This window comes from Penicillium macrosclerotiorum, assembly GCF_028827735.1.
Source record: "Penicillium macrosclerotiorum strain IBT 26536 chromosome Unknown utg000006l_segment0_segment0, whole genome shotgun sequence".
Lineage (NCBI taxonomy): Eukaryota > Fungi > Ascomycota > Eurotiomycetes > Eurotiales > Aspergillaceae > Penicillium > Penicillium macrosclerotiorum.
In genome coordinates, this window is record NW_026643085.1 from 4,174,072 (window position 1) to 4,201,295 (window position 27,224).

Genomic DNA, 27,224 nt, shown 5'->3' on the forward strand with positions numbered 1-27,224 from the left:
GTTAGCGTCGCCACGAAAAGGATGCTGACCATGTGACCTTTCGCAAGCAAAGACTTTACAGATTGTCGGGTTGTCGGTTTGTATAATCCGTTCCCCCCCACCCCAGACGTCCCCCCTTGGACTACTCACCGCGAAACGAGACGAATGGGATATCATTGGATGGAATGGAGAGACCAGGATGCCGTGCCCCCTTGCACCACCCTAAAGGCCGAGAACCAAGAATGGCCAGGAGGGTAGACTCATGTCACGGTTTTCTACCTGGGCCTCTGGATGGACAGAGGTCAGATTGTGGCGTCCTGCATGAGCCTTGAGATACATCGCCGACCCCTGGGTGGCCTGGGAGAGAGCACATGACCTAAAATGATCTGTCGGAGGTTGCTTTTGTCAGGCCCCGAAGTGATGGCTTGTAACGAAGAATTGAGGCAATCAATATTGATGTTCGCAGTCGTTCCCCGGTGAGCAGCAAATCGGTTCTACTGGTTCCCCCTTAACAAGTACGCCGAATCCATTTCGACTGCGGAAAAGCGTACGGAGAGTATCCCATCTCCTGCGGACGCTTCTCGATCCAGGGGAAATGTGAGACCCAGGAGGTTTCTTCCACGTAGTTCGAGACGGGAAGTAGTTAACAGACCAATAGACCAATAAATGAAACCTGAAGTATAGTCAGATTCATTGTTGTAGGACGGCGGATGATCCAGAGAAGGTCACGGGATGGACAGAGCTGCCATCGTGAACTTGGACTAAGTATAGGACACATCGCGACTTCTTCCGTTCCCGGGGACGATGGATTCTACTCAACGTAGGAATTCTAATCTTCCGTTGTCTCTCTATTAGTTCCTTTCTATACAAATTCTCAGTAAGGACCCAATGCGAGTACAGCGCAACTCGATTCGGGTGGATGTACGCAATGGTTCTAATGGGAGGAGATATTAACTTCAAAGACAAACATGGGCAGTCGGATCATTGATCTCAATCGGATTCAATCATGACTGTTCCCGCGTTTGGCGACTGACATTCGCCCCTCCAAGAGCCAATTTTTCGACTTCATGGCCTTTTATACTAGTGACTACGGAGAAATCAAAGTAATGATTTTACGCCCGCTCTTCAAAGGACTGGCGGTGCAACAAAAGAATCCGGAATACCCTCAAAAACCCAATTCAAGGAATCAAAGACCTCTGAGAATCCCGCCTCGTTGAAGAATGCACCGCTCTCATCAAATTGGGTAGGCAACATCAGGGCCGAATCCTCAAGGGTACTATTATCTTGAGGTCGTGCCAATGATCCAGATGTGCTCAACAAGTCAGGGTTGGCAGCCGCAGCCGCAGCTGTGAATTCAAGTCAGCAACCTCATGAGGTGGCGAGGAGCAAGCATATCAGCTCAACGTACCTTGGATCTCTTCGATGCTCTTAACCGGTCGGAAGCGTTGCCGCCATCGCCATACGGTGTCATAGACATGGCTCATGCTCATGCGACAGCGAACTTTTAGTTGAAGCCCGTCCCCCTCGGCAGGTTCGGGACCGGTGGCATTCCACATTTGAGCAAGAATATCGGCGAGTCGGATGGGCCGGTCGTGATCCATCACGCTGATTCTACGTATTGCCGAAATAGCCCCGTTAAACAAAAGCTTGCCGTGATTGAAATCAATATGCCGACTAAAACTACTCTTCAAAAGTTTCATGAGGGCAAACGCGGCCGAGACAATCATTTGAAGAATGTAATTGGTCGAATGTCCAATTAACTCCCCTGGAGAAGTTTCGAGGTCCAGTACACGGCCTAGAAAGGAGGTCGTGGCAATAAAAAGCTTTGTGAGGTCATCGCTTCGTGCGTTGGAACTCAAAAAGACAAAATAACGGAGATGCAGTTCGGCTGCACGCAGGTGTATCATGTTGATGGCTGGACGTCCCTGTTAGTCCGAGAAAACAGGGAAGGCGCTGAGAAGCCTACCAGAAATGTCTCGCCCAAATTCCACCTCCATCTCCCTCAGTTCACTCTCCAGGATTTGGACAATGACAAGCTTTTCGACGCTGATGAACTCGTTTGGTTCAGGCTTGTTGCTGTACAGAGCCTTGGTGACTCGATCGCAGAACTTTTCGACGCGGAGTCGGATTACCAGATCGTCAGGCAGATGATAGTCGGCATCCTTGAGAGAAGCAGGTTCTAAAGCCCAGTCGTAAATAGTACTCGGCGGTTGACCGTAACCGGTTGCAACACTTTATCTTGGTTAGCGCTTGGCCGCCTGGGCCGCGGTTGAGACTGTATACTCACTTCTGTGCTACTATATTGCATATGACCCAGGTATGGAGACGATCCTTGAGAGCCTCCCCTTGTGCTTCTATTCGAAAGGTAGTGAACTCTTCCGCTTGTACCGGGCGATGTAGCCCTAATTGCATGGCGATTTGCATCATGAGCCCGCTAAGCATAAATGTGGCATCTGTTCGCTGACTAGTGGTAGGTAGAGGCCACGTGCACAGAACACATAGTGCCTTGACCACTCGATAATCCTGTGGAACACCGGTAATGGTAGACCATAACAGGCGACTGAATGGTCCTGACAGCGCAGCCAGCAAGCCCGGGTCAGACGGCGATCGACGGCTGGCCACACAGATAATGGTCCATGCTAGCAAGGGGCACCGACTCAGATAAACCTCTGGAGGTTTGGGGAGGTTCAGAAGTGGAAGGAATGGGTGATAATAGTTGAAATATCTATAGAATGCATATTAATGAGGTGGCTGCCTAAGAGCGGGATTTTGGAGACTATAATCTGCACGTACTGCTCAAAGAGCCGTGCTACCCGTGCTCGAGAAAGGGCGACATCCTCCAGTCTCCAGGGAGTATTATCTTCCTGAGACAGAATGGATCCATCCCGTTTCATGGTTAAGGGGGTAGCGATAGACGGGTGTGTTTCCGCTGGCACCGAGACTGGCCGAGATCGGTCAATGCCGGTCGAGTCGCGGCGGCCAAAGGCCTCTTCTGAACACTGAGACAAATCATCGCCAGTATGAGGCTCGGCCAGCTGGTCTGGATCCGCACTGGATGCAAGTCGGCGGCGGAGATCTGCGATCTCCTTTTCCATCTCAGCATTGCGCCTATATATCAGGTTCAGCTACCGAAACTGTTGACTCCATGAATTGGATGTCGAATGTCGATGGACAGGAGTGCGGGCGGAACCCACTTACCTTCGCTTGGAAATGCGCTTAAAAGATTGTTCCACTTTACAGTCAATACCCAGCCTTCGACAACGAGAGCATGCCGCAGCCGGGGTTTGGACAATATCACATCGTAGCTGTCATGGGGCAATGGAAGGCGCATCAGTCAGCCATTCGCCGGGCCCTGGAGGGGCATTGATGTTGATATCGTGGGGAGGATGACAAAACATTGGGGAAGGGGAGAGGGGGCAGGGCGTGTGGAATGTCGGTCAGTACAGCTTGCATGTGGCTCTTTCTCTCTCACCTTCTGTTGCTTGCACTCGTTGCAGGCCTTCCGGCTGCCGCCTCGGCGCTTGCCTGTGACCGGCGGGGTCTTCTCCATTTCGCCAGATTCCGGGCTCCTCTGCATGAACTCAAGGCCCGGGGGTGGCCGGGGCAGTCGCGGGGACCGAAAGTCGCTCGGGGGAATCAGAGGCAGCCCATTCGGTGCCACCAGGTTCCGATACTCCAAGTCCATCAAGATCGGCCTGCGCTCGCCCGGTATAAAACCCCATAGAACTGGAGCAGGTGCTCGTGGAGATGCATCTGCCGGAAATCGGAGAAATCCAGAGATTCCCCATGAGGGGAGGGCACTGGGAAAGGGGGGGGCGGTCGTCTCGGGAATGGTTCGGTGGAGTCGGGAATCGTGTTGCGGACGATGATTCGATGTCAGCTTTGCAACGAAACTCGGCAGTTTGGGTTTCTGCCGCCCAAGGTCATGTGACTATACTTCTGCCCCAGGCAACAAAACGACCTGATCACATGAACAAGCGAGAATGCCAACGGCCTCGAGACGCTTAGTCATCCCTCCAATCAGCCCTGGGCTGGACTAGTCTTGATTAAGTAAGCCCTTCAAGTAACTGATCCCCCCACACGCTCCCATGGGTCCCGCGATGGGGAGAGACTATTCAAGTGAGGTAGAACACCCAGGCTCCAACCTTCTATCCTGGACCACATCCCCCCATTGTTCCCCTCTCCCCCATCCTGGGCGACAGTGGTGGTAATGACTGGCCTTTCATTTTCATTGTCTAGTTTCTCATCGTCTCATCTCGATTCTGGGCATAGAGCACTTGGCGGGTCTGCAATAGAACACTCACACCCATCAATGGACTAACAGACAGAGCTCAGGAATGGAAGAAAAAAAAGGGAAGCTGGCACGGCTCACCTAGTGTCCTTTGGGATTGCGGTCTTGCATCATCGATGGGAGAGAGGAACGCCAGTGCACATGCCATCAATGCCCCCGATCGCCCCCATTTCTCCCGTTGGAGGCCCAGCCACCAGCCGATCGATGGCTGCACGGACAAAACGGGCCCTGCGGACTGAACCTTCCTCGGAGGTTCTCGGCCTCTAATCTATCGACTATGTGCGGGAAGTACGGAGTATCCCGTATGAGATGGCCTCTGGAGATGCGCAGGACCTTCAAGGAAGGGGGATCCTATTTAGGAGGTTGGGTAGGACAATGTGGACCTTCGCATCTTGCCATGCCAATAGAGCCGGGACCCGACGAGTTGGGACACCATAATGTGATTGATACCGGTTTCTTTCAGCAAGCGCATCTAGCGTGGGATTTACCAGGCTTTCTTTTTGAATTATTTGATTTTATTTCGAAAATGGGGATTATCCTCGACATGTCTCGCCGACAAGGCCATAATAGGCTGATGGCGGAAGATCCTCCTGGACTACGCGAACCAGGCCAAGCTCCATGCATCGTGATGGAGTACGAAGTGTTGGTTGATCGACTACTACTGCACGCCCCGGACGCATCGGACACAACCCAGCAGGTCGGAACTGGAGATGGGGTATTGTTTCGATGACCGTGCGATCAAGTTTTTTTTTTCAGGCATCTCTGTTCCCCGATGCTGTCTGTGTCCAGCTACCTTCCCGTTTCTATCCGCGATGCCGGCAGCCTAGAAGAGACTCGAAAATCGCGACCCCCTGCCTGGATGGGTTAATCCTCTTCCGAGTGGAGGAGGTCCATACCGAGGCACTTTGACCAGCTCCAATTTTGTGACCAATTTGTTGGCCCGCGGATTTTCACCGAGGACTGGGAATGGACTTGGTTCAATAGCGAAGAATTTCACCACCAAATCGGTACGGAGAGCATGCGGATCGCAGAGACGGGTCTCTCCCCTTTGGCTAACCAGCAGGCAGATGACGCAGAAAACCAAGTTGTCCAGACACGAGACCGTTCCACGACGCTACGAGGCACCAAACTTGATTCCGGGACGAGATTCTTGAGCGCCGGGCCATTTTGCCAGGGCTGCCACATGCGGAGTGATGGCGCAAGGTTTTCAAAAAAATCGATAGTTGTGCCGATCGGCTCAATGAACCTTCGGATTATTTGGCCGCCAAGAGATCTTTAATCTCACGCACGCGTCGGAACCTCCGTCGGGGCCACTCATCGCCCAATCATCGGCGTACGGTCGTGACAAATACTTGAGCGCACGAAGCTCCTCATCGAGATGGGGCCAATCCGCGTCCCGATCCCGTCCCGTTGGCTCCACTAGGTTCCTTTGTTTTGCTATCATGTCCGTGAGATCTACAGGGGAACGCCGATGGCCCCCTCCTCTCCCACCGGTCTGGATACCCAAAATCACGTTTGAGCGGCCCCAGTCATCTCGCCATGGGAGGGATCCACTTCCCGTAGCGTGTGAATGCCTGTGGATGCTGATGGATTTGGGGCGTGAATGGCAGAAGCTGACGGCCCCACGGCCGTATCGCATCCTGCATGGATACATAAAAGAAAGCGTCTGTCCCCAGACCCGACAACCTGGTGGACGGACAAGCGCTATCCAACTTCTTACTCTCCTTCAGCACTTCCAGCACGTCTGGTCCCCCAGCAGTGTCCCATTCCATCATCATGGGCTCGGAACTCGGCATTACCGCGGAGTCGAAGGCTAAGCTCGACCTCTCGCCAGTGAGCATCTGGTGGGCCGTCTGGGCTTGTGTCTGGACGACCGCAGTTGTCGCCGGTATCGTGTATCTCATTATCCATCGGAATATGCCGATCCTGCGAATCCGTGGTCTCCCTTTATCGCTCTCTGCCATCGTTTTCCTTCATCTATACTGGACCCCCGTCCAATTCGGAACCATGATAGGTAGCCTCATGCCCGGCGATACCCAGTTCTGGCTCATGGGAACCTGGTTTCCCTGCGGCATTGCCCTTTTTCACGCATCTAACTCGCGTTTCCTTCACGTTGCGAAGCTTCAGAAGCGGTATGCCCAGCACGGCTACCGTCTAATGGATTCTTCTCCCAAACTCAAACGCAAGAATGGCTTGATCAATCGCTTCCACTCTCTTAAATATACTACCAAGATTCTGATCTTGGTAAGTATCGGCATGTTCGTCCAGGTAAGGAGAGAAATCTGATTTCCCCCCTCTTCCTTACTGTTCTGCTCCAATATGAATCACCTTTCAGTCTTCTGATATTCACTGACCAATGATCATTTTGGCTCTTTCAGGTGTTTCTCAGCGTCCTGACATATCTTATTTCTCGCAAATGGCATAGCTCCTGGGGTATACCGGGCACGGAGGTCCACGGGGCTAAAATGGCACAATTGGCTGCCGAGGGTCAGGGCTGGGAATGGTATGCGTATCCCCGAAATGATTCTCACTCCAGTCGTCCTAGGCTCGTAGTTATATGAGCTTGATGGCTAACAGATGATTCAGGTGCCCCAGCGTGATTTGGCAATTCTTCTGGTCTTGGGTTGTCGCTCCCGTCGTCCTGTGGAAGTCTCGCAACATCCACGACACTCAGGGCTGGAGAACGCAGACCATTTGTTGTGCTATTTCGAAGTAAGCAAGCTTTTAGTGATTGATATGTGTCTGATATTAACGTCCTTTTCAGCCTCCATGCAACCCCGATGTGGTTGATCGCGCTCTATGTTCCAGGCATGGAGCCAGTCAACAAATACTGGATCCCTCCTCAGTGGTAGGAATTACCCATCTCAATTGGACTAAGTTTGAAAAGGGAAGATTGAAGCAAACTAACTGATCTGGGATTAGGATTTGTCTTTCCATTATTTTCCTCGAAATTTTCACCGTCTTTCTCCCTTGCTGGGAGGTGATGCGCCACCAGTCCCTGCGCCAAGAAACTCTTGATTCCATTGCACGATGGGAGTCGAAGGCGAAGGATTCAAAGTCTGAAAATAAGTCACTCAACTCGGAGTCCACAATGGTCGAATCTATGATGTCTGGCTGGAAATCTACCAACGAATCCGTTCAGACCAACGCCTCTCGGGATAGTATTCTGACCATGAGCGCTCTCGAGTACGTTCTTGAGCGCAACCCTACTCCTCTTCAGGAATTCTCTGCACTGCGCGAGTTTTCTGGTGAGAATATTGCCTTCCTAACCAGTGTTGCTGAGTGGAAGAGCTCGTTGCCCGCAGTGATGCACGACAGCACCGCTCCCCGTGATGGCAATTTGAAAGATTTAGTCCGCCGGAGTTTCAACCAGGCATTACACATCTACGCGGAATTTATCAGTGTGCGTCACGCGGAGTTTCCCGTCAACATTTCCTCACATGATCTCAAAAACCTTGAGGACATCTTTGAACGACCTGCTCGCCTCATTTATGGTGAAGAACGCGAGGCAGACCCAGTCAGTCCGTTTGACAAATTCACATTTGAACCTCCCTCACCCACGTCCTCCGAAAGCTCAGAGAAGCCAATCAAGAGCTCGATGAACGATGCCATCAAGGATCGTGTGCTATACTGGGGAGAGATTCCCGAGGAATTCAGTGCCACTGTTTTTGCCGATGCTGAGGCGAGCATCAAGTATCTTGTGCTTACAAATACATGGCCCAAGTTCATTAGAGACCGAAGGACATCGATAGACTCCTTCGAGACCCTCAAGGGTGGGATGGAGATTGTTTAGTCGAATTGGAGACGGCACGTGAAATGAATCTGGGAAGTCCCGAAATTGAAGCCACATATCTGTATAGTTTTTTTTCTCTTTCATTTGGCCTCGAGGACTCGCACATACTATCTTTAATGTCATGCGGTTGGATCTTTAACTAATATGCTGGATACCCATACAAATTTATTTTTATTTTCTGTTGCACCTGTGACCAATACCTACTCTTCATAGTGCGAATCCTTCGGGGCAACGTAGGGGTCCTTTGGATTTGGCGAAGACCTTGGATATTGAAGCCTTAGACTACAGCCTCAGATACATCACATTACCTGATTGAAGAATATCACAGCGCCTATAGAGCATCCCCCTTTCCCCCAAATCCCGCTCGGGATTTTTGCGGCCGACATCTCCACTCCGCTCACCTCCGGTGCTTGCTTTCCATTACATTTTATCGATAGGCCTGTCATGGTGTGTTTCACCACCAGAATCCAGTTTTTACTACACTAATAAGCACGCCATACATCCTTACCACTTAATAGTACTCAAGCTCGATGAAAAAGGTTGATAATGATTAGCCATGTTTATGAACGCCGATATTCATCACTTGGGCCAACGAGGGAACGCATGGAAAAGACTTTTTTCCGACCGCGAACGAAACCTAGGGTGTTAAACGGTTGGAAACAGGAATTATGGATCCATAGCAATTTCCACTAGAGCAAGAATGGTGGTCATATATGACGTCTTTAGTGAAATATCGAAACTGCAAGTAAAATAATGAAAACTTGAACTACGAAACTCCTATAAACAATTTATCATAAAAGTTGAGTCCTTTCTAGCTTCCAAATTTACTAACATCTGCTTTAGACGTTATCAAGTATGAGTCCATTTAGGAATGGAAAGGATGTTTCCATGCCCCTGCCCTTCCATGCCATGCCACAATCGTGGGTATTCTGCAAAGTATTACAGTTTGATCGAGGCATACATCGTTAAATATTACGAGACAGAAAGATCAACATACCACAATCATTGCTGCGGGCTTATGGAGTGACGCGTAGTTATTGGTCATCCAGACCTCTACGTCCTCATGCTCTTCCGCATCTCAAATAGCGAGAAGATTGGCCATGGTCCGGTAAAGCGGACACTGGCCTATCTTATTTCCGAGAAGTTGGATGAATTTAGTGACCTTGTCTGTACCAAAGATTTTGTACTAAGATGTACACCCGCTAGGTGCTGAATCGCTGGCTGCCCTAACGGGGACCAGAACGGGCATATGTCTCACAGGGCTCCAGTAACTACCTCACCTCTCACACTCTCCACCTCCAGCCAGGTTATCTGATGATGAAAACCACTATCACTAACCCATAAGTAAAAAATAGTGAGACTTGACGCAAAATCAACTCTCACAAATGTTCCTCTACATGAGGTGCATGGCGGAGGTGCACGGCTAATGACGGCAGCACAACGAGGAAAGTACCACGGTCGCACTAGATCACAAGTTTAATATATGACAGAACATCAGAAGTCTTATATTGAGTAAGGCTTAGGTGACTCGTACGAAAATGCAAATCTCCAACTTATGAAGAATTCCATAACTTTGCACGTCTCCATGCCTCACGGAAGGCCGAAGGGGTTTCCAGCTTAAGCTGAGTACCTACTGGGCGCTAGTGGTGACATTAACAGCGAAAATGACGTTCCGAGTCGCCTCTAGGTTTGCATATCAGATCCCCCAGTCCTTGAAGAATCATTGGTTCTTCTGACAGTCAGAATCACTGCGGATATCTTTCATGATTCTACCCCAGTATCGGCTTGAGAAGGAGTAAACCCTTGAGACGGAAATCAGCAGCCAATATAAAAAATGCGATAGCTTAGATACGAAATTTCGGAAAGATTGCATAAACAGGCAGGTGAGTTGTGAAAACCAGAATGATCCACCAAGGCTTTTGTAGGGCTGGAATGTGGATAATTTTCGCCTCAAGGAGCTCACTTGATTTCTACCTGAACAAAGAAGGATGGGAAAAATATTCCTGAAATTTCCTCCTGGCATTATTTATCGCCTGGATAATTGTCTGACTACTTCGAAAAAGAGGAGGCTTGGAATGAACTTTGCGCATCAAATCGAAAGCTTTTCTGCATTTCATCAGCCCTTTCATGTCGAATGTCAAATCTGCATTCGTCAATCTCTATCCATATTTTTTGAAGGGGAAACGTTACTTCAATATCCAGAAGCTTCTACACAGTGCTTTAAGTTATATAATCTTCTCTTACCGATCATTGCTGGTTCCGGAATCCTAATATCCAATATCCTCTTTGCTTGTCGATCAATTTTATTGATTTTATTTTAGTCATATTAAATCAATGATCTCAATGTAGGGCACCGTTAAAACGACGAAGGAAAAGAAAATTGGGATTCCGAGCGATCAGATGTTTTCGGGTGTTACGAGCTCCGTCGAGGAAAATATGCATGGCATCCCTTTCCCGAATGATATACCGGATATTGACTACTTAGGGAAGTCGGTCCCACCAACTTGCGCAATACCTCGTGGAAGCACGCCAACTGATTTTCATGCCGGAGGGGCAGATTGATAAGAATTCACCCATGCAGCCAAGATCTGATAAGACATGAAACGTCACAGACGAAGTGCATAACATTGTGCAGCCAAGAAAAATCCTGATGATCGATGGGGACAGGAAACTGATATTAATCGGACTCGGACGTGGGTACGCTTTTAATTGGACCGACTGGCCGCCCTGATGGCGACCCTGACTTGAAAATTTGCAGACCCAACGTTGATCGACTGGCGCACTTACCATATGTGAGCATCGTGCTGAAGAGTAGGCGTTGATCGGCAATTGTTGAATCAGTTCGACATACAACGAGCAACGATGAGAACCTTGAAAGTGCACCCCACTTTGTTTTCTAAAAGATATCTTTAGACACAATTTGTCGAGAAAATCGATTACGATGTCGGATACATTTAGGAACACGAATGTTGGCCCCGTAGAATGAGTTCTCGTGTCTATGCACGTTTAGTAATTTTGCCTATAAGATAAATTCGGCATAATACGTATAATTTCGCCCCAATTCTATGTCTCATGGCTGTCACGCAGCGCTAGGTCTATTAAACATGCAGCACATGTGCATCAAACCAATCGGACCAAGCGTCAAGAAGACCAAGGCTGCGCCAAGCATCTCCCCTGCCGCTCACCTGGATCTGCAGTGTGGATCAGGTCCTGGGTTGCTGATCAGTCACTACCTTGGGAGCAGGCATCTCTCTTCGTGCATGGAGATGTACGGTGCACAGCCGCCTTGATGTGGTTTGTAGTTCGCACCTTGTATGGCTTCGAAGGCGCAAAAGGCGTTGAATCTGCGATTGAATCTCAAAATTGGCAATGTAGGCGCCAGTGGAGGTTCCTGAAGATCTCACGAGAAAGAAGTTCTATTCACGCCCAAAAACTTAGGGTGGATGATTCCAGGTTATCAATCATTGATATCCACCTCTAAGCATATCATTGGAAGCACGACATTTGGATAAGAAAAAAAATCGCAGATATGAACAAGAGCTGTTGATCACAAACCCCTTTGGACGCAAAAAAGGCCTCAATCGGGAACCTCCGGTACCTCGTGTATCTTGTTCCGTAGATGAATATCTACCAGGGTTCTCAAGCATGAATTTCGCAAGATTTTTGGAGAACACAGACAGACAACAATTATTAGAATCCAAATTACCTGACTTGGTCTCTTTTCGTATCCGCTTACGACCGTATAAGATCAAATCCATTCTCATTCTGAGGATTCAAGGTCTGGAGCCAGGTGGCGTTTGCATGAAGGAAGCGTGATCGTCATGTAGTCGATGACGGGACTTTGCAATTTCCTTGTGGGCCCTGTGGATAATGGCAATATATTTTCGCGAGTCGATCATTCAAGGGTGTTTCTGAACTTGGTATATAGGGAAGGGTGTAGCTCGGATGAAAAGGAGGGAGTATTTTCGTGGTCACAAGATAGAACCATCCCTACAAGGGCTCATATGCCATACAATATGACGAATTTTGATATCAATCTGTATGTGCTCAATTGTTTTGCTTGCGTTATTCTGTCCTTCCCCTGGAAGCTCCTATTGAATATATGCCCAACCTGACGGTCCAACAGTACATCAGAACAGCTTCTAAAATTCCGCTGCGAGGCCTCCGATCCTGCGTCTCTACATCTCCTATCCAGCTTCCTTGCCTCGCATCCTGGTCCCTGGCCAGCTCGGGACCTGATCCTCACATTCCAGGAGATCTATAAATCTGCCCCACAATCACTAAAGACAGAGAACCACGAGTCCCTTACCCGTCTTCAGGCTCAAGTGAAAGCTGTAATTCCCAGGATTGAAGATTTAGTCGGAACAGACTCTCGAGCTGGGCTCATCGATGTCCTTACCGGACGCCATTTGACGCATTGTGCGATCCGGGAATTCGTGCAATCCTTCCATATCCCTGTCAACCTTATGTGCCATGGCCGGAAGCCTCGTATCGTTGTCATTTTACCCAATGGGCCCCTTATGGCCATCGCAGTTCTTGCCTTTGCCAATCGCTACACCATTGTACCCATGTCATCGAACACTGTCCCAGAGCAATTGCGTCTAGATATTGAGCAGGTTGAGGCGGACGCAGTGGTGGCGCTGGAAAATGATATTGAAAAGCTTCAATTAGATCCTTGTCATCGGCCAGTTCTTGGTCTCAAGTCGCTGGATGATCTCACGTTCCAATTTGTTTCTATGCCATCAAATTCTGGGGCAGACCATCCGCCCAATTCGGGTGATGATATTGCGATTATCCTGTTCACCAGCGGAACTAGTGGGAACAAGAAGCTGGTGCCCATTACGACATACAACTTGATAGCGGGGACCATGGCCACAATAGAGTCAGTGGAATTATCTGAGGCTGATACCTGCCTAAATATGATGCCTCTAAACCATGTGTATGTTCTCCATATCTTGCGATCCCTTTCTCTTCAGTCTTTTTATCCTTCTTGTCTCCATCATTTCCTTAAACACTCGATTTTGTGTCTTCAATGAATCCCGATCGACCATGCTAATTGACCTAGTGGTGGGATAATTCGCAGTATATTCTCGCCTCTGCTTGCCGGTGGCGCCACCATTTGTTGTCCGTCTTTCGACCCCAGCATGTTCTGGGACGCCGTCCAGAGTCCCACCATGACACCCACCTGGTATTATGCTACCCCAACTATGCACCAGATGATCCTAGCAGAGGCCGAACAACGACCAGATGCCGTTCGACAAAGCGCCATCCAGTTCATCTGTAATGCGGGTGCCGGTCTGCCTCCCACTCTGGCGATGCAGCTCCGGGATACGTTCCATTGTGCCATTCTCCCCAGTTACGGCATGACGGAATGCATGCCAATTGCCGCTCCACCAAAGCACTATGCCCTGGACCGACATGGCACGTCTGGCCGGATCGTGGGGCCCGAGGTTGCCATTCTGACAGATCAAGGCACGCCAGTGGCGAGATGTGAGATGCTCGGCCACATCTGCGTTCGAGGGTCGCCAGCGTTCGAGGGATACTTGACTCCCGATGGCCAACTGGACACCAGCGCTTTTGATGCAGACGGATGGTTCGATACGGGCGATTTGGGGTACCTTGATGTGGACAACTACCTGTATATCACAGGCCGCAGCAAGGAAGTTATCAACCGCGGCGGCGAAATCATCTCTCCTGTTGAAGTGGAAGATGCCGTGCTGGCATCGGCCCGGCATCCCGAGTCACCGTTGTACGGGCGTGTTATGGAGACATTGGCATTCTCCGTGCCTGATGAAATCCTCCAGGAGGTCGTTGGTGCAGTGATTGTCACTCCCCCTGGAGTCGCGCGGCCGGATTTGCGCCAGTTGCACGAAGCCCTACAGCCCCTCATCCACCAGCCCAAGTGGCCGGCATTGGTAGTGTACATGGACCGCGTTCCCAAGGCCAATAACAAGATCCAGCGTATCAAATTCGCTCAGCGTTTGGGAATTGATCCTCTCACACCGGCCACAGTGTTGGCTGAGCGACATTACGAAGCCATCTGCCCGCCTATGGGGACGGCCCTCAGTGCCTCCATCGCGCAGACGGCCTGTGTAATCGACCATCCTCGCATTCAGTCGGCTGTAGCCGATTTTGTCAATGCCAAACTGTCCTCAGTCCATGTCCAACAAAACACCCGCGATGGATTTGCGGATGTCATCTTATTCGATCAGAATGTAGCCGACGCGCAGCAACCAACCGCCGCAGTCAATCTCCAAGAGCGCCTCGATGGATATCTCATCCCAAGCAGGATAATTTCTCTGCCAGGTCCAATGCCAATGGACCTCTTTGGAAACCCTGACCAAGACGCAATTGACTCGGCAGTCCGCGCCCGCAATGCACCTGGCGACCTATCCTCCATCCAAGGCCGGGTCCGGGAAATCTTTGCGGTCGCCTTGTCTATGGCCTCGGAGGATGTCTCGGTGGACACCGACTTTTTCGTCGCCGGTGGCGATAGTCTCACAGCAGGTCGGCTGGTATCGCAGCTCCGGCGCGAATTCGGCGTCTTCCTCGCCGGCGATATTCTGTTTCACCAGAGCACCGTGGGAGAGATTGAGACTACCATCACCGAGGCGGTGGCGATCAAAGCGAGCCAGAGTGAGGATGAGGACCAGGACTTACCGGGATGCGAGCGGACATACAGCAGTACGCATCCGCTGCTCCTCGTCCTGCATCTGTTGCCCGTCACCTTTTTCTTCCCTATGAAGCGCGCTTTCCAGTGGCTTCTGTTCTCATATGTTGTGGCCGAATGCTCCACGAGGTTTCCTATCCGTGAAATTCTCATCGGCCGATTGATTCTAATCGTCCTTGCGGTACTGTCAGCGCGCGTTGGAGGTCACATCGTATTCCCCTTTTGCGGTATCGCCTTTAAGTGGCTTGTCATTGGACGCTACAAAGAGGGTCTATTCCCCATGTGGGGACCCTATCATACCCGCTGGTGGCTGACGCAGAAAGCATTGCAAGTCTGCGGCAAGGGCATGTTTAATCACTTCAACTGGTCTCGCGTGCTCTTCTACCGGCTGCTTGGCGCTCGGATCGGCGCTAATGTGACGCTGTCCCCCTCCGCCAAACTGGGCGAGTATGACCTGATCGAGATTGAGGATGATGTCGTTTTGGATATCGGCGTCCAGTGCCGCCCCTTTGGCGTAGAACGCAACACGTCTATGCTCCTGAAGCGCATTCATATTGGCCGCGGCGCATCAGTCGGTATCAAATCAATTGTTGCGCCGGGCGCCGATGTACCCGAGAAGACCTGTATCGGCCCTAATTCATCAAGCTGGGAGCTCTCGGACGCCGATTCCGCGAATCGTGATTTGCTAACATCGCGGATTCCACAGCCGCACTGGCTGTGGAGTCTATTGATTGTAGAGCCCATCCGAATTCTGGTCTGGGTGGCCGCTCGTCTCACCTGGATGGGTGGTCTGGTCCCGATGGTGCGCCAGTTTCCGGTTCCCCAACATGATATGTTCCTGGCGACCCTCGAATGGTATACCAGTGGCCGGCGGATCGGCCTGCATATCACCGCGCGTATCTGTCGGGCGATTGGAGGCCCCATTGTGCTCTTCCTTTCCATCTGGATCGCCAAATTCTTGCTGGACCTCATCTGCGGCCGGCCCCAGCCCGGTCCCGCCTCCAAGCAAAACACACGCCAGAAGGTGCGAAGTGCCGTGCTTGCCCAGATCCTCCCTGCCGGTGATCTCCATGAGCTGACTCGGCTGGTCGGCCGGCACTATGAGCTAGTCTCGATGGCTATCCGGGCACTGGGAGGCAAGGTCGGCAAGCGCGTCTACTGGCCCAGCGTGGGCCCAGCTGTGCCCGACTTTGATCTCCTCGAGGTGGGCAATGATGTGGTTTTCGGGTCCCGGTCGAGTATTGTGACTGCTGATGGCTATGGGCGTGATCGTGTTGTGATCGGAGATGGCACGATGGTCGGAGATCGAGTTGTCGCCTTGCCCGGTGTAACGATCGGTCGTGAAGCTATGATCGGTTCGGGGGCCTTGCTACGCCGGAACGGAGACTATCCAGCTCACACCGTGTGGACGGGCAGCAAACGGGGGGATGCCGTGCAGTTTCCAACTACCACCTCGGGGCCTATCTCGGCCGCTCCCACTGTCGTGGGAAGTAGCGGGAGTAGTACCAATGTCGACAGTGACGATGAGAAGCCTTCGGGCACGAGGGCCATGCACATAAAGCCTGGAGCCCTTGACCAAAAGCCCGAGGCCGTGTCTGAAACCAAGAAGGATACATGCAAGCCGTTCGGCCGGGCCTTCTACCGCCACGAAGCCAACTACTACGTCCTTCGGATCTGGCAAATTGTCATTTATTCGGTCATCTCCGTGGTTTTCACAACCGTCTATTGGCTTCTCACCGTGGTATTCGCACTCCTCGCTCTTCGGGCTGCCTTGACTAACAGCGAAGCCGCCAGCTTCCAGCCAGGCCCCTGGCGCCCATTTGTTCTGTATGGTCTTCTCGCCTCCATCCTGTCGGGCATCAGCTGCGTTCAGACATTTATTGCTCTCGGCGTCGTGATTGGCGTGAAGTGGATGGTCATGGGCCGTCGGACAGAGGGTGCATTTCACTGGGATAAGAGCAGCTACAACCAGCGATGGCAGTTCCTCCTATCTTGCGAAACGATCATCAAAGATTGTTATGGAGGTACTGGCGTATTGCCCATGATCACCGGATCCGCCTACCTTGCCTGGTATTATCGCTTCTTGGGCGCAAAAATCGGTAAAGACTGTGCAATTCATGCCAATGGAACCCCTAATATCTTTTTTACGGAGCCGGACCTCCTCAGTCTGGGAGATCGAGTGGCTGTCGACGATGCTAGTTTGGTCTGTCACCTCAATTCGCGAGGCGAATTCGAATTACATACTTTGAAGGTTGGAAACCGAAGTATCATGCGTGCGGGTTCACGCTTGATGTCGGGTGCTTCGATGGGCCAGGATGCTTGTATTTTGGAGCATACATTGGTTCTTTCGGGGGATCATGTGGAGGATGGAGTGACGCTTCAGGGATGGCCTGCGGAGGGGTTCCAAAACAGACGTGTTTAAAGATGATCACCGATAGTACTTCGGTGATCATATTGTCCACTAGAGAATGTCCTTCAAGCGTGGTATGACTTTTATACCATGTACTGGCGCTTCAATTCTGCAAATTCAGAATGGAGAGAGAAAAGATGTGCTTGGAACGTTGGCGGTGCGTAATTAATTAAGAACTTACAATAGTTCTTCACAGCTGATGTTCTCTCATTCTGTTAGAATAGCCTGACTTCTTAAGTATATTGAAATGAAATTAATATAGTTAATCTTTTGAACTTTCAAAGGAAATCCAGGCAGCCTAAGCAAGCCTTGGAAATAGAGCTTTCTGGGAGCAGATAAAGAAGATGGAATATCTATACATAGAGCTTTATCGCATGTATGTCTAGCGGAATATAAAATAGAGTCACCAGGGACATATGATGTATTGGAAAGTAACCAGGTAACATATGGATATCTAGAGAATTGATAAGAAAAAATCATGAACAGCTTTAAGATTGGGGGTGAATAACAGAATATTTCAGTTCGTAGGAGTCAGATTGGTCTAGGATATTCTCACAGATGCAATCAAACTGCATTGAATGACTGTAGTAAATAGTGAATCGAAAGAAACACTTGACCAGAGAGTTGATCGAGAATAAAGCATAGCACTTACTTCGTTCTTCTCTTCTCCCTCTCACAACTTAATCCTTGCTAATCATAAAACTAGAAGATAAAATTACGGTCAAAGGGAAGGCCAAGTTCAGGCAGATCACGTTTCCATGCAAAGAGCCTGATATACGCCGCCCAAAAAATATCACCAAGAGTTACAAAGTAGCCTCTGGCCTCAATAGACACATAGTGCCTATTTCGTTCCTGTTCTGGCGTAGACGTCACTGTAATTAATGATTTGAGGAGAGTGTCTAGGACATCCTGGATAGAATTAAGGAGCTCATGGTCATTCAGGGCGCTATGACGATGCTCCAATAGGACATTGACAAAATAGACACAATAACGAGGTACACACTCATCAGGTACCAGTGGAATATCAAATTTATAGGTATCCATGGTGATGGTCGGAAGTGATAAATAATCCGAAACTTCTAGAATTGTAGACCTTAGATATAGGGAATAAATACACAGATGCACTGGATTTACTGAGCTCTGAATACAAGATACGTAGTTATACGGCTCATTATATTTTGTAAAAGACCAGGGCTGGTCATTATATCTAGTATCGGCCAGAGATATCATGAAATTCATGCTTAGAGTATTTCTTTTGACAGTCTTTGTTTGCAAGTAGTGCGAATGAGATTGTTCCATTGACGCTTTGAAAATCAATATCAACAAAGAGACATAACGCGGTTAGATTATCGGACTTCGTTCTTGATCCTATTATTTGGATTGTCCTCTAACACGATAATTCAGGCAAAGAAGCATAAAGAAACATCCTATCTGTCAAACCTGAGTCCAATAATTCGAGTTTCCGATATAGCTGTGATGGATCGAGGTCCTTAAACCATGTGGGCAAGGTGACCCAAATGGTCTTTAGTTCTTTGCCTTTAATAAGACACTCAAAACGCTGGTGGACATGGAAGGGCCAAGGCGCCGCTCTCAGTCGTATATACGAACGATATAATGCCGTGGCTGCGGCTCGGAAGTTGGTGGAGGGGGGCGAGGGTGATGAATTGAAAGAGTTTTCAAGAAGCGAAATAATAGATAGTTACATGCAGGAGATATTTTGGAAGGGATTCTTAACTGACGGAGACGGAGAAAGATGAAGTGCAAGAACGGCTGTATAACTCAGATGAGAGCATCAGAATGAGCTTTTTAGAGATACTTCGATCATATGACATTGCCTTACTCTATATCTAATATTTGAACATCGCCTTCTCCCAATCCTTACCTATCAAAATTATTATTGATTCGTTACCTCATTCCATAAACTACTATTTCTGCCTCTTGGTCTAGATATTTATCAAATAGTAGATTGATACACTGGTTTTTGGAACATTGGGCTCCGAAACAGCTGGGTAGCTTAATTCAGATATAAGGGACTCTTCCCATTTATATTGACAAATGCAGCATCGGGAAATTTTGGAAGAAGGGTAGAGCAAAAAACGAATCAACCAAAAAAAGACAATTTTGTTGCCAGGGTTGTGCCTCCAACGACAAATCGTCCGAGGTCAAGGCTTATTTAGCTGCTCGTTTCTGAAGAATTTGAGGTAACCGATCGGAATAATCAACTGGCAAATCAATGCAATCCAAAACCAAGGCTTCTTGATTCCCAAAAGAATTCCCGCCGAGAAGTCCGGAAATACATCACCGGGTCCATCGCGATCTGGGGCCGTGGCACTAGCAATCAAAGTCGTGACCGTGCCGATCAGTTGCGCAGCGCATAGGGTCGCTGCTATATGGATGCGAGTTAGCGTTTGTAATAGCATCATGCCAAATCCTACGCCTTGGATTGAATCAAGGGTTCCCAGCCATAGCCATACAGCTCGTCCTCCCAGAGCACTGCCCTTTGCTCCCCCGATCATCCACGGTACCCACCAACCGATGCCCGATGTGCCCCAAAATATCTGCGCCCAGCGGGGAGCGCCTAGTCCAACCGCAAAAATGGGCATAATCCAAGAGTGACTCTTCGATCGCCAAGCCAAGACTGCAAGAAGTGCATACCATATCACAATGAAGAACAAGAAGGCTAACAGTAACACTGCCCAACGTGGAACATATTTGGAGCCCCACAGATAGGCCCAATTGCGACCGTAGGGAATACCGAGGAAGTAATTCTGGAGTATTACAGACACCGTAAACCAAATCACAATCTTGCGTCGGAGGATGCTTTTGTAAAAGGCCGGAATCTTGCCAGGTGTTTGACGGTAATACACGGGCAAGCCAATAAAAAGAGCCGTTGCAATGAGCCAGAGAACAATACCCGCAACCATAGCGACAGCCGCAGTCGTGGAACTCAACCCGAGTGATCCTCGCTCTCCAGAAGCTATTTCAGCTCCCCAGAAGAAAAGGCAAGTAATATAGATATTTTGAGTCCCTTGAATAATGCATGCGCGATAAACCCATGAATCAATCTTCGAGCCGCCTGAGATTGGTTTAGTGAGTGGCCGAAAGTAGAAAGATATAAGGGGACATACCATCATCTCCAAAATTGAGTGAGAAGAACAAATAACCACTGGAAGAACCAATTATGTAGAGAGACGTTGCAATATATTGAACCCAGGTCTTTCCAGTATCCTGTTGAATGAATGCTGAAATACCAAGGATAATGAACGCTAGGCCGTAGAAGACAAATGGGACCGGAAGTAGGTAGACCGAGGGAAACCGCCGAAAGGCAAGCCACCAACAGCCGCTTGTGAGGATATATATGGCACCAAGAACATAGAGCAAAATTGGATTTTGTGATGGTTCGGATGTGAGTAGAGTGATTTGGTAGGAATTTGCAGCCATGATTTGCCCAAGCCCCAGAATAATCGAGTAGACCGGCCAATCGAAAGCCCGCGCAGTCATCCACCGTTGGACAGCAGACGGCCGCTGGAAATCTTTCGGCAGCAGAAATTCTGGCAAATCTCCCTCATCGTTTAACCTCAGTATCACATCGTCGAGCTCTTCATCAGACCCTGCTCTGATAGAAGGGGATCTCGTAGGCGCCAATAACGGAGATGGGGACTGACTGGACAGGCGACCCATCTTCACGCGTCGCAAGTTATTAGTCCACTCCTTTTCGCTGTTGACAATGAAGTCTTCAATACAGAGTTCGTCTTCCGATGTTTTACCATTCAGTCGTTGCAGTATACCCTCAAAGTAGCGTGCATATTTCTTCGTCTCATCCATAAAGATTGGATCGGCATTCTCAAGGGAAAAGGATTCGCGGTTTTCCTTGACTCGATCCACACTCAAAGCCGATGATGCGCTGATAGATCTGACTCTGGTTGTTGATGAAGAGATGGCGTCAACGCCAAGTCCCAGCCCCATGAGAGGTGTGGGCTGCGATACGAATCGAGTATGCGATCGCCCTCGTGGTTGATCACTTGTTGTATCGGAGGGAGATAATTGATGGCGTTGCTCATCTTGCTGAACAAAAGTTTGAGCTTCCTGGACCGAAATGGAATAGTCATCAGATTCTGCAACTTCGTCCAACCTTGGAGTGAGTTCAGTTTCTTCGAATAGAACGGACTGTCGAGAATGATGACCCGGGCCACGCCGTGAACCCAGCGAAAAAGTCCTTTTCATGCCACTTTGCGTTGTTGGGCTTTCGTCGGAGATAACAATGGATGGTGAAATCCACCATCGACTTGCGTCGGGACTTGTCAAGTTGTGATTTTTCATCATGGCCAATGATGTCTGACTGGCAGCTCGAGTTCCCAACGCTGGGCGCTCAAGATAGAAACCAAAAGTTGGAGCTTCCTGTTTGGAAACTTGAAGACTTCCTCCTGATCCATGCATTTTGATGGACCTGGCATGCAAATGGTCGAGGTCTTCCACCCATCTAGCAACTGGAAAGCGCTGTTTGGCGGAATGGGCCCGCATAATAGCTCGTGTCTCCGGCGTTGACTTTAGTGCATTTTCGACAGCTGATTTGAATTGTTTTTGCAAATGTCTGGCGGTCATTGACTCGACTGGATACCACCAGCCAGGCATCTGGCCGAGACCGCCAACGAGGGATCCTACTCCTAGAGCACCCTTGCGGCCGAACTCGACAGCTACCAGACCGAAAGGTTCATCGCGCGATGGAATTAATGCGAATTCAGCACCCGAAAAGATAAAGGGTGGAAGCACTGTAAACTCAGGTTTTGAGAACACCTGCTTTCGGTAAATCTTCATCATCTGTTGCAATTTCAGCGCGGCGAATTTGCCGTACATGTCGATCACAGGACCAACACAAATAAGCTGAACATGGGGGTTCTTTTCGAGGATCGATGGAAATATATCAGCAATCAGATCAATACCTTTCTGGACCGACCAACGGCCGACAAAGACGAACAATTCTGCTTTCGGGTCTACATGTAATCCTGCCCATTCTTGGGCCTGGCGACGGAGATCCCCTCGAGACTGCTCATATATGTGGTCAACGACAACATCTGGAGATGAGAGGGTCAGACTTTGGTCCTCGCAAGGATCTGTATCAGATGGATCTGGATTGGGAAGCTTTCCAATCTCTTTAAGACCCCAGAATATTGGATATCTTGCGTGTGAGCGATCACCGTACTTCGCGGAAACTCCTACCGCACCGAATCCATGCTGATGTATACGGAGATAACTGGCCCCTGCATGAAGGAGATTGAAGACTTCTCCAAATTGAACATATTTTCTGATAAGAGATATATCGAGATTAAATACTTCACTAATCTCTTCGGTCTCTTTCTGACTGCGCAATGGCCACAGTCCCTGAAACTCAGCGTTATGCAATGAAAGACAGCAAGGGATAGTTTTTGGTAGTAAATGCAAAGGTGCCAGGGCTCCGTGGTAGTCGTTGACGTGGTAAATATCGATCGGAAACCTTCGAGCCGCCTCTGCAATACACGAATTCCATGCGCTATAATATATCGCGCTCTGAAGATCGTCCATGCGCGGGGGATATGGCTCTGATTTGCTCTGTTGGCGGAAGACCGGTGCATCGAGAAGGACATATGTGATGTTTCGTAGCTTATGATACTGCACTTGAATATCGTAGATGCTGTGAACCACAGTAACTGACATTGGCTCTGCTGGCGTATCGACCGGGTAATCGACACCACCGACGCAAGGGACAACCCATACAATATCATGGTGCGCTAGGTTCTTCCCCATGAGCTGTGCCATTACACCAAGCCCGCCTATCTTGATCTTGATAGCCCAATCTTCAATATCATATTCCAAAGTTGCAAGAAGAATTGTTCGTTTGGCTGTTTGCCGTTCAATTGTAATCAGGGGCATCATTCCAGAAAGTCCAGGAGTGGGAACATCCGGCACGATGTTGAATTGATGGTCTTGAATCTCAACCGAACTGACCTTCTGAAAATATTGACGGTTTCTGAAGAATAATGGCAGAAAGGACCTGGAGAAATTGAGCTTATCACCGGAAAGATTGAAGGTGATTTTGTAATTTTTCATGTAGAGCAAAACGCTGGAAACTCCGGTCAGGATCGGAACGGCCCACAGAAGAATGTATATTATCTGCTGGTGCACGCGCAACCCGGCCGGATGAAGTTGAAATTTCATTGTGCCATCGTTGAGTTCCATTCGATATGCCATATATGGAGGAGGTGGAAACTGTGAGAAATTTACGACTTTCTCTGCAAACGATAAGGAGTCGGGAGGCAGACGGTTGAGTCGGCTGCTGTTCAATGTGTCTCCCAGGATCAGAGCCTTATCCAGTTGTTTGTCAGGATTGAATCCCCAAACATTTACTTGGAAGTTGGTGGGCCATTCCGCAGTAAGATGAAGCTCCCAATTTGCCGACTTAGTGTCTTGCGTAAAGGCGTTCTTGATCCCATTGTCTGCACCGTAAGAATTGAAAGGGCCGATTGCAAAAAGGTGAGGGAACCTTCGAGGGGGTTTCTGAAATCCTTCAATGTCAACATGCTGGATATGTTGGCTGCTTCCGGCTAATTGGCTCCAATACTGCAAGATGATATGGTCTCCCTGCCATTTTTGAGCATTAGTTCCAGACCAAGGCAGGCTATTGACATGATTTGAACTGCCTTCATATGGCTTCCATTCACTCCACGTGCTGGCCCAGTTTGTAGAATACCGCCACATGTCAGCTCCCGCAGCTTTGTGATCCACAACGAAGCCTTCTCCATCAGTGCTCTGACGAAAGCCACCGTTTGTGTAATTAGCTAGTAATGGGAAAATCATCACGTTATCTTTGCGTCCAATGCGAAATACTAGCCTGTCAACAGAGTCTGTAAACCTTTCTCGATCTGAGTTGGAGGCGTTATTGATTTTCAGAGCATGTATCCCGTGTGTGACGTTATCCAAAGTGCCTTTCCACAACCAAGCGGAAGGAATTTGACCAACATAGCGCGGGGCTTTCGGAACAAGCGAGGAGCATGAAATACTGCTTTTATCGATTTGAGGAGATATTTTGCTCTCTGTTGATGATGAAATGGTGATGCTTTGTGTAATACGATCGCAATCAAGTTCAGCCGAGAATTCTAGTTGTATATCCACCTTATGGCTTTCAACGGCCGTACTATTGGAATTAATCCGGGCATCATGGCCGGGAAGGAAATTGGTCAACATGGTTGGGGGGGGGATCCATCGTGAGATTGGAACATAAAGTTTGTAGTCAAAAGCTTCAAATTTCATGTTTTCAAGACAACCCTGTAGCTCAGTGGAGTTGTTGAATTGGAAACCGCTGGGTTGTAATGAGATCTCATCGTAGGGGGCTAGTAGATTTTTCACCCGTGTGCCGGCGGGGTATGGAGCAAGAAAGCTCCCCATGGAGGACTTGCAGTCAAAGTTATACTGGACAGGTGATTCCTCATTGTGATAGACGAGCCAAATAGCGGTTTCATTGCTGGGTACAATGTAATTGACACCAGAATATTGATCTCGAAGCACACTCCATGCGCCGAGTTCTGTCACCGTGCCATTGGAACCAGGTAGAGTAATATTTCGTGTTTGTTTCGATATCTGCTCTAGATAATAGCCATCTTTGAGAGTCGGTAGTTTTTCACGAAGATGAAAGAAAGACTTCAGGATCCCACGAACGGGATGGGTCGGGTCCCGGTGATCCATGCCGACCCCTGGGTCATCACATCCTGTGGATGCAGATTCCACTGGAAAGTTGTTATACTGATTGGACCCAAGACCATAGCATCCTTGAATGCTCCAAGTCGTTGAAGAACACATCGGCTGACGTCCGAAGAGAGCAAGAGGACTTGTACTATCCAGCACATAAAGTGCCTGCTCTTCACCCCACAGAAGGACAGGGATCCCAGGGAGATGCAATGTAGTAATGAATTGGCCCAAGAGGAATTTTTCAACGCCTTGTTTAATTGCTGGCCATCGAAATGTATCTTGGTTACTGGTTCCGAACATATGTCGGGGGTCAAATTCCCCGGTATTTGCATTGATGAGATCATTCGAAATCAACATCTCGTTCCAGGCCGCTACAAAATCCGTGCTCAAATCCCACGGTGCTGTAAAATTGCCGTCCATGCCAAGGAACCTGGTCAACGCTCGGTAGATGCTGTAATGGAATGCAGCAGCATCCATGGCGTTTTTTCCATGTTCACGAATAAAATAATCCGAAGTTGAGGAATCATTTAGTTGAATTGCGGCGGCCTCATTCTGCGGCCGCATGTGGGGTTCCCGACCTCTGCCAAAATAAATCGACGCGTAATTGTTGCCTGCAGTAATTTCACCCGCAAGCAAAATGTTAGCCTTACCCAGATTAGAGGCGCATTTCCGAATAGCTTGCGATGAATCTCCGAGAGAATCCACGGTAATTTGACCCGCCTTATCGAATCGGATAGCATCAATGTCCAGTGATGCGATCATCATGCAGTAAAAGTGCTCCAATTTTTCTCGAACTGATGGGAACCATTCTCGTAGCCGATCTTGCACTAAGCCAGCCTTGGCAAGAGACCTCTGCCAGTCCGGGGCAAGACTAACAGAGTCCATGGCACCATACTAATTTTGAAATCAGAGAAAGCTTTTGAGCAATGGCAGATCATTTACCTGGTCAAATTCGCTGTCATAGCAACCCTCTAGCTGATCAAAAAAAGCATCCGAGCCTTTTGAAACAGGATACCCATCCTCCTTGTAAAATTTTGGATAGACGCATTCTTTCTTGTATTTCTCTCCCGGAACAAAATCGAAATATTTCTGTTGTCCTTTCCATACCGTTTTGTATTCCTTTGGATTCAAAGGAGCAGTACTGTTGAGGAAGTTTTCAAATCCAAGCAAATCAGCCATGCTAATAAAAGGCTTTTTAGTACAGATCAATGGTTTGACGAGCAAAACATCCCACGACTTACGTGCCAAAAGTGATATCAACCATTACGTACATGCCTCGTTGATGTATATCTTCAACCAAGGACCTCCATTGTTGGATGTTGCCGAGATGGGGATCTAGTAGGCTGAGATCCAGGGGCTAGATAAAAATAGTTAAACCTCCATAGATATATCAGATGATCTACAGGGTGATTATTTTTTGAATACAGTACATACCGAATAGCCATCTGACTTCCACGGGAAGTTAAGAAACGGAGTACCAGCGATATAGATGCCCTTGAAGCGATATTAGTCATGATATCACCCTGGCATATTGAAGACCCACCTTGATCCCCATCCCTTGAATGTAGTCCAAGGAATCTTCCAATCCTCTGACATCCCCTCCGAATCTCAACTGATTTGAGAATGTGTCGACTTCAAAGACAGTGTTGTTGATGTCATTATTCTGAGGATTTCCATCCGCAAACCTATCGAGGAAAAGGGTGTAAAAAGGAATTCGCCAGTTTATAGGCGACGGATGATAGACATGATTTGGCCAACTCCCCGAGTAATCTAGAACATTATTTGCAGTTTTATTCGTATTGAGGTTATATTGAATGAGGTTTGGATCAAACTTCAAAGCATTGGCAAAATGACTGAAAATGTAGAAAACAAAGCACAGCATCCCCATGTCGACAAAGAGGGAGGGCCTTATTCCAAAATGATTGAGGATGCCAAATCGTCACATAACAAGATGAAATCAAAGGTCCTTTTTACATCTCGTTCATGCCTCAAGTCCTTTGCTATATATGACAGCTAACAATCCCTCATCCGATTCCATACCATGACACATTACCCACCGTAACTGAAAATTTGAGGCTGAGGCGTTTCAAGGGTATTTTTCCAGAAGAGTAAATCTCTGGCTGACCAGCTGATGCCAACTGCAAGCCACTATCAGCTGTATTTCTATGGTATTGCAAGGCTGAGTGATCTAACGAGCCACGGACACTTTCCTGCCGTTAATCATTTTGATTTATTATGAAACTAAGCTCAGCGATTGGTAAAGCTTGCATCTCCGTATATGATTTACGGTTTGCGAGGAGGTCTGAATACTCGTATTCCATCTTGGGCGCCTCTACGCCACGAAAGTATGTGGTGCATTGCA

General features: G+C 48.7%; 6 protein-coding genes across 6 annotated transcripts; 3 read left to right on the forward strand and 3 right to left on the reverse strand.

Annotated features, from left to right (window-relative positions):
• Nucleotides 1-1,104: 1,104 nt before the first annotated feature.
• Nucleotides 1,105-3,664, reverse strand: N7462_006794 (transcription factor domain-containing protein; the record flags this gene model as incomplete). The annotated part of the gene is made up of 7 exons (XM_057078512.1): nucleotides 1,105-1,325; nucleotides 1,388-1,894; nucleotides 1,946-2,211; nucleotides 2,267-2,704; nucleotides 2,773-3,087; nucleotides 3,178-3,284; nucleotides 3,452-3,664. The coding sequence occupies 7 exons, from the start codon at nucleotides 3,662-3,664 to the stop codon at nucleotides 1,105-1,107; spliced, it is 2,067 nt and encodes a 688-aa protein (XP_056934092.1).
• A 1,150-nt stretch (nucleotides 3,665-4,814) lies between these two features.
• On the forward strand, nucleotides 4,815-5,179 carry N7462_006795 (uncharacterized protein; the record flags this gene model as incomplete). Its single annotated transcript, XM_057078513.1, has 2 exons — nucleotides 4,815-4,985; nucleotides 5,027-5,179. The coding sequence occupies 2 exons, from the start codon at nucleotides 4,815-4,817 to the stop codon at nucleotides 5,177-5,179; spliced, it is 324 nt and encodes a 107-aa protein (XP_056934093.1).
• An 867-nt stretch (nucleotides 5,180-6,046) lies between these two features.
• On the forward strand, nucleotides 6,047-8,063 carry N7462_006796 (uncharacterized protein; the record flags this gene model as incomplete). The annotated part of the gene is made up of 5 exons (XM_057078514.1): nucleotides 6,047-6,514; nucleotides 6,649-6,773; nucleotides 6,857-6,982; nucleotides 7,035-7,118; nucleotides 7,193-8,063. The coding sequence occupies 5 exons, from the start codon at nucleotides 6,047-6,049 to the stop codon at nucleotides 8,061-8,063; spliced, it is 1,674 nt and encodes a 557-aa protein (XP_056934094.1).
• Nucleotides 8,064-12,079: 4,016 nt separating this feature from the next.
• Nucleotides 12,080-17,155, forward strand: N7462_006797 (non-ribosomal peptide synthetase; the record flags this gene model as incomplete). The annotated part of the gene is made up of 3 exons (XM_057078515.1): nucleotides 12,080-12,102; nucleotides 12,190-13,002; nucleotides 13,129-17,155. The coding sequence occupies 3 exons, from the start codon at nucleotides 12,080-12,082 to the stop codon at nucleotides 17,153-17,155; spliced, it is 4,863 nt and encodes a 1,620-aa protein (XP_056934095.1).
• Nucleotides 17,156-17,226: 71 nt separating this feature from the next.
• On the reverse strand, nucleotides 17,227-18,187 carry N7462_006798 (uncharacterized protein; the record flags this gene model as incomplete). Its single annotated transcript, XM_057078516.1, has 2 exons — nucleotides 17,227-17,252; nucleotides 17,863-18,187. 2 exons carry the CDS (start codon nucleotides 18,185-18,187, stop codon nucleotides 17,227-17,229), a joined length of 351 nt encoding a protein of 116 aa, XP_056934096.1.
• A 1,118-nt stretch (nucleotides 18,188-19,305) lies between these two features.
• On the reverse strand, nucleotides 19,306-26,750 carry N7462_006799 (uncharacterized protein; the record flags this gene model as incomplete). The annotated part of the gene is made up of 6 exons (XM_057078517.1): nucleotides 19,306-20,219; nucleotides 20,272-25,756; nucleotides 25,805-26,042; nucleotides 26,104-26,219; nucleotides 26,297-26,356; nucleotides 26,406-26,750. 6 exons carry the CDS (start codon nucleotides 26,748-26,750, stop codon nucleotides 19,306-19,308), a joined length of 7,158 nt encoding a protein of 2,385 aa, XP_056934097.1.
• Nucleotides 26,751-27,224: the final 474 nt, after the last annotated feature.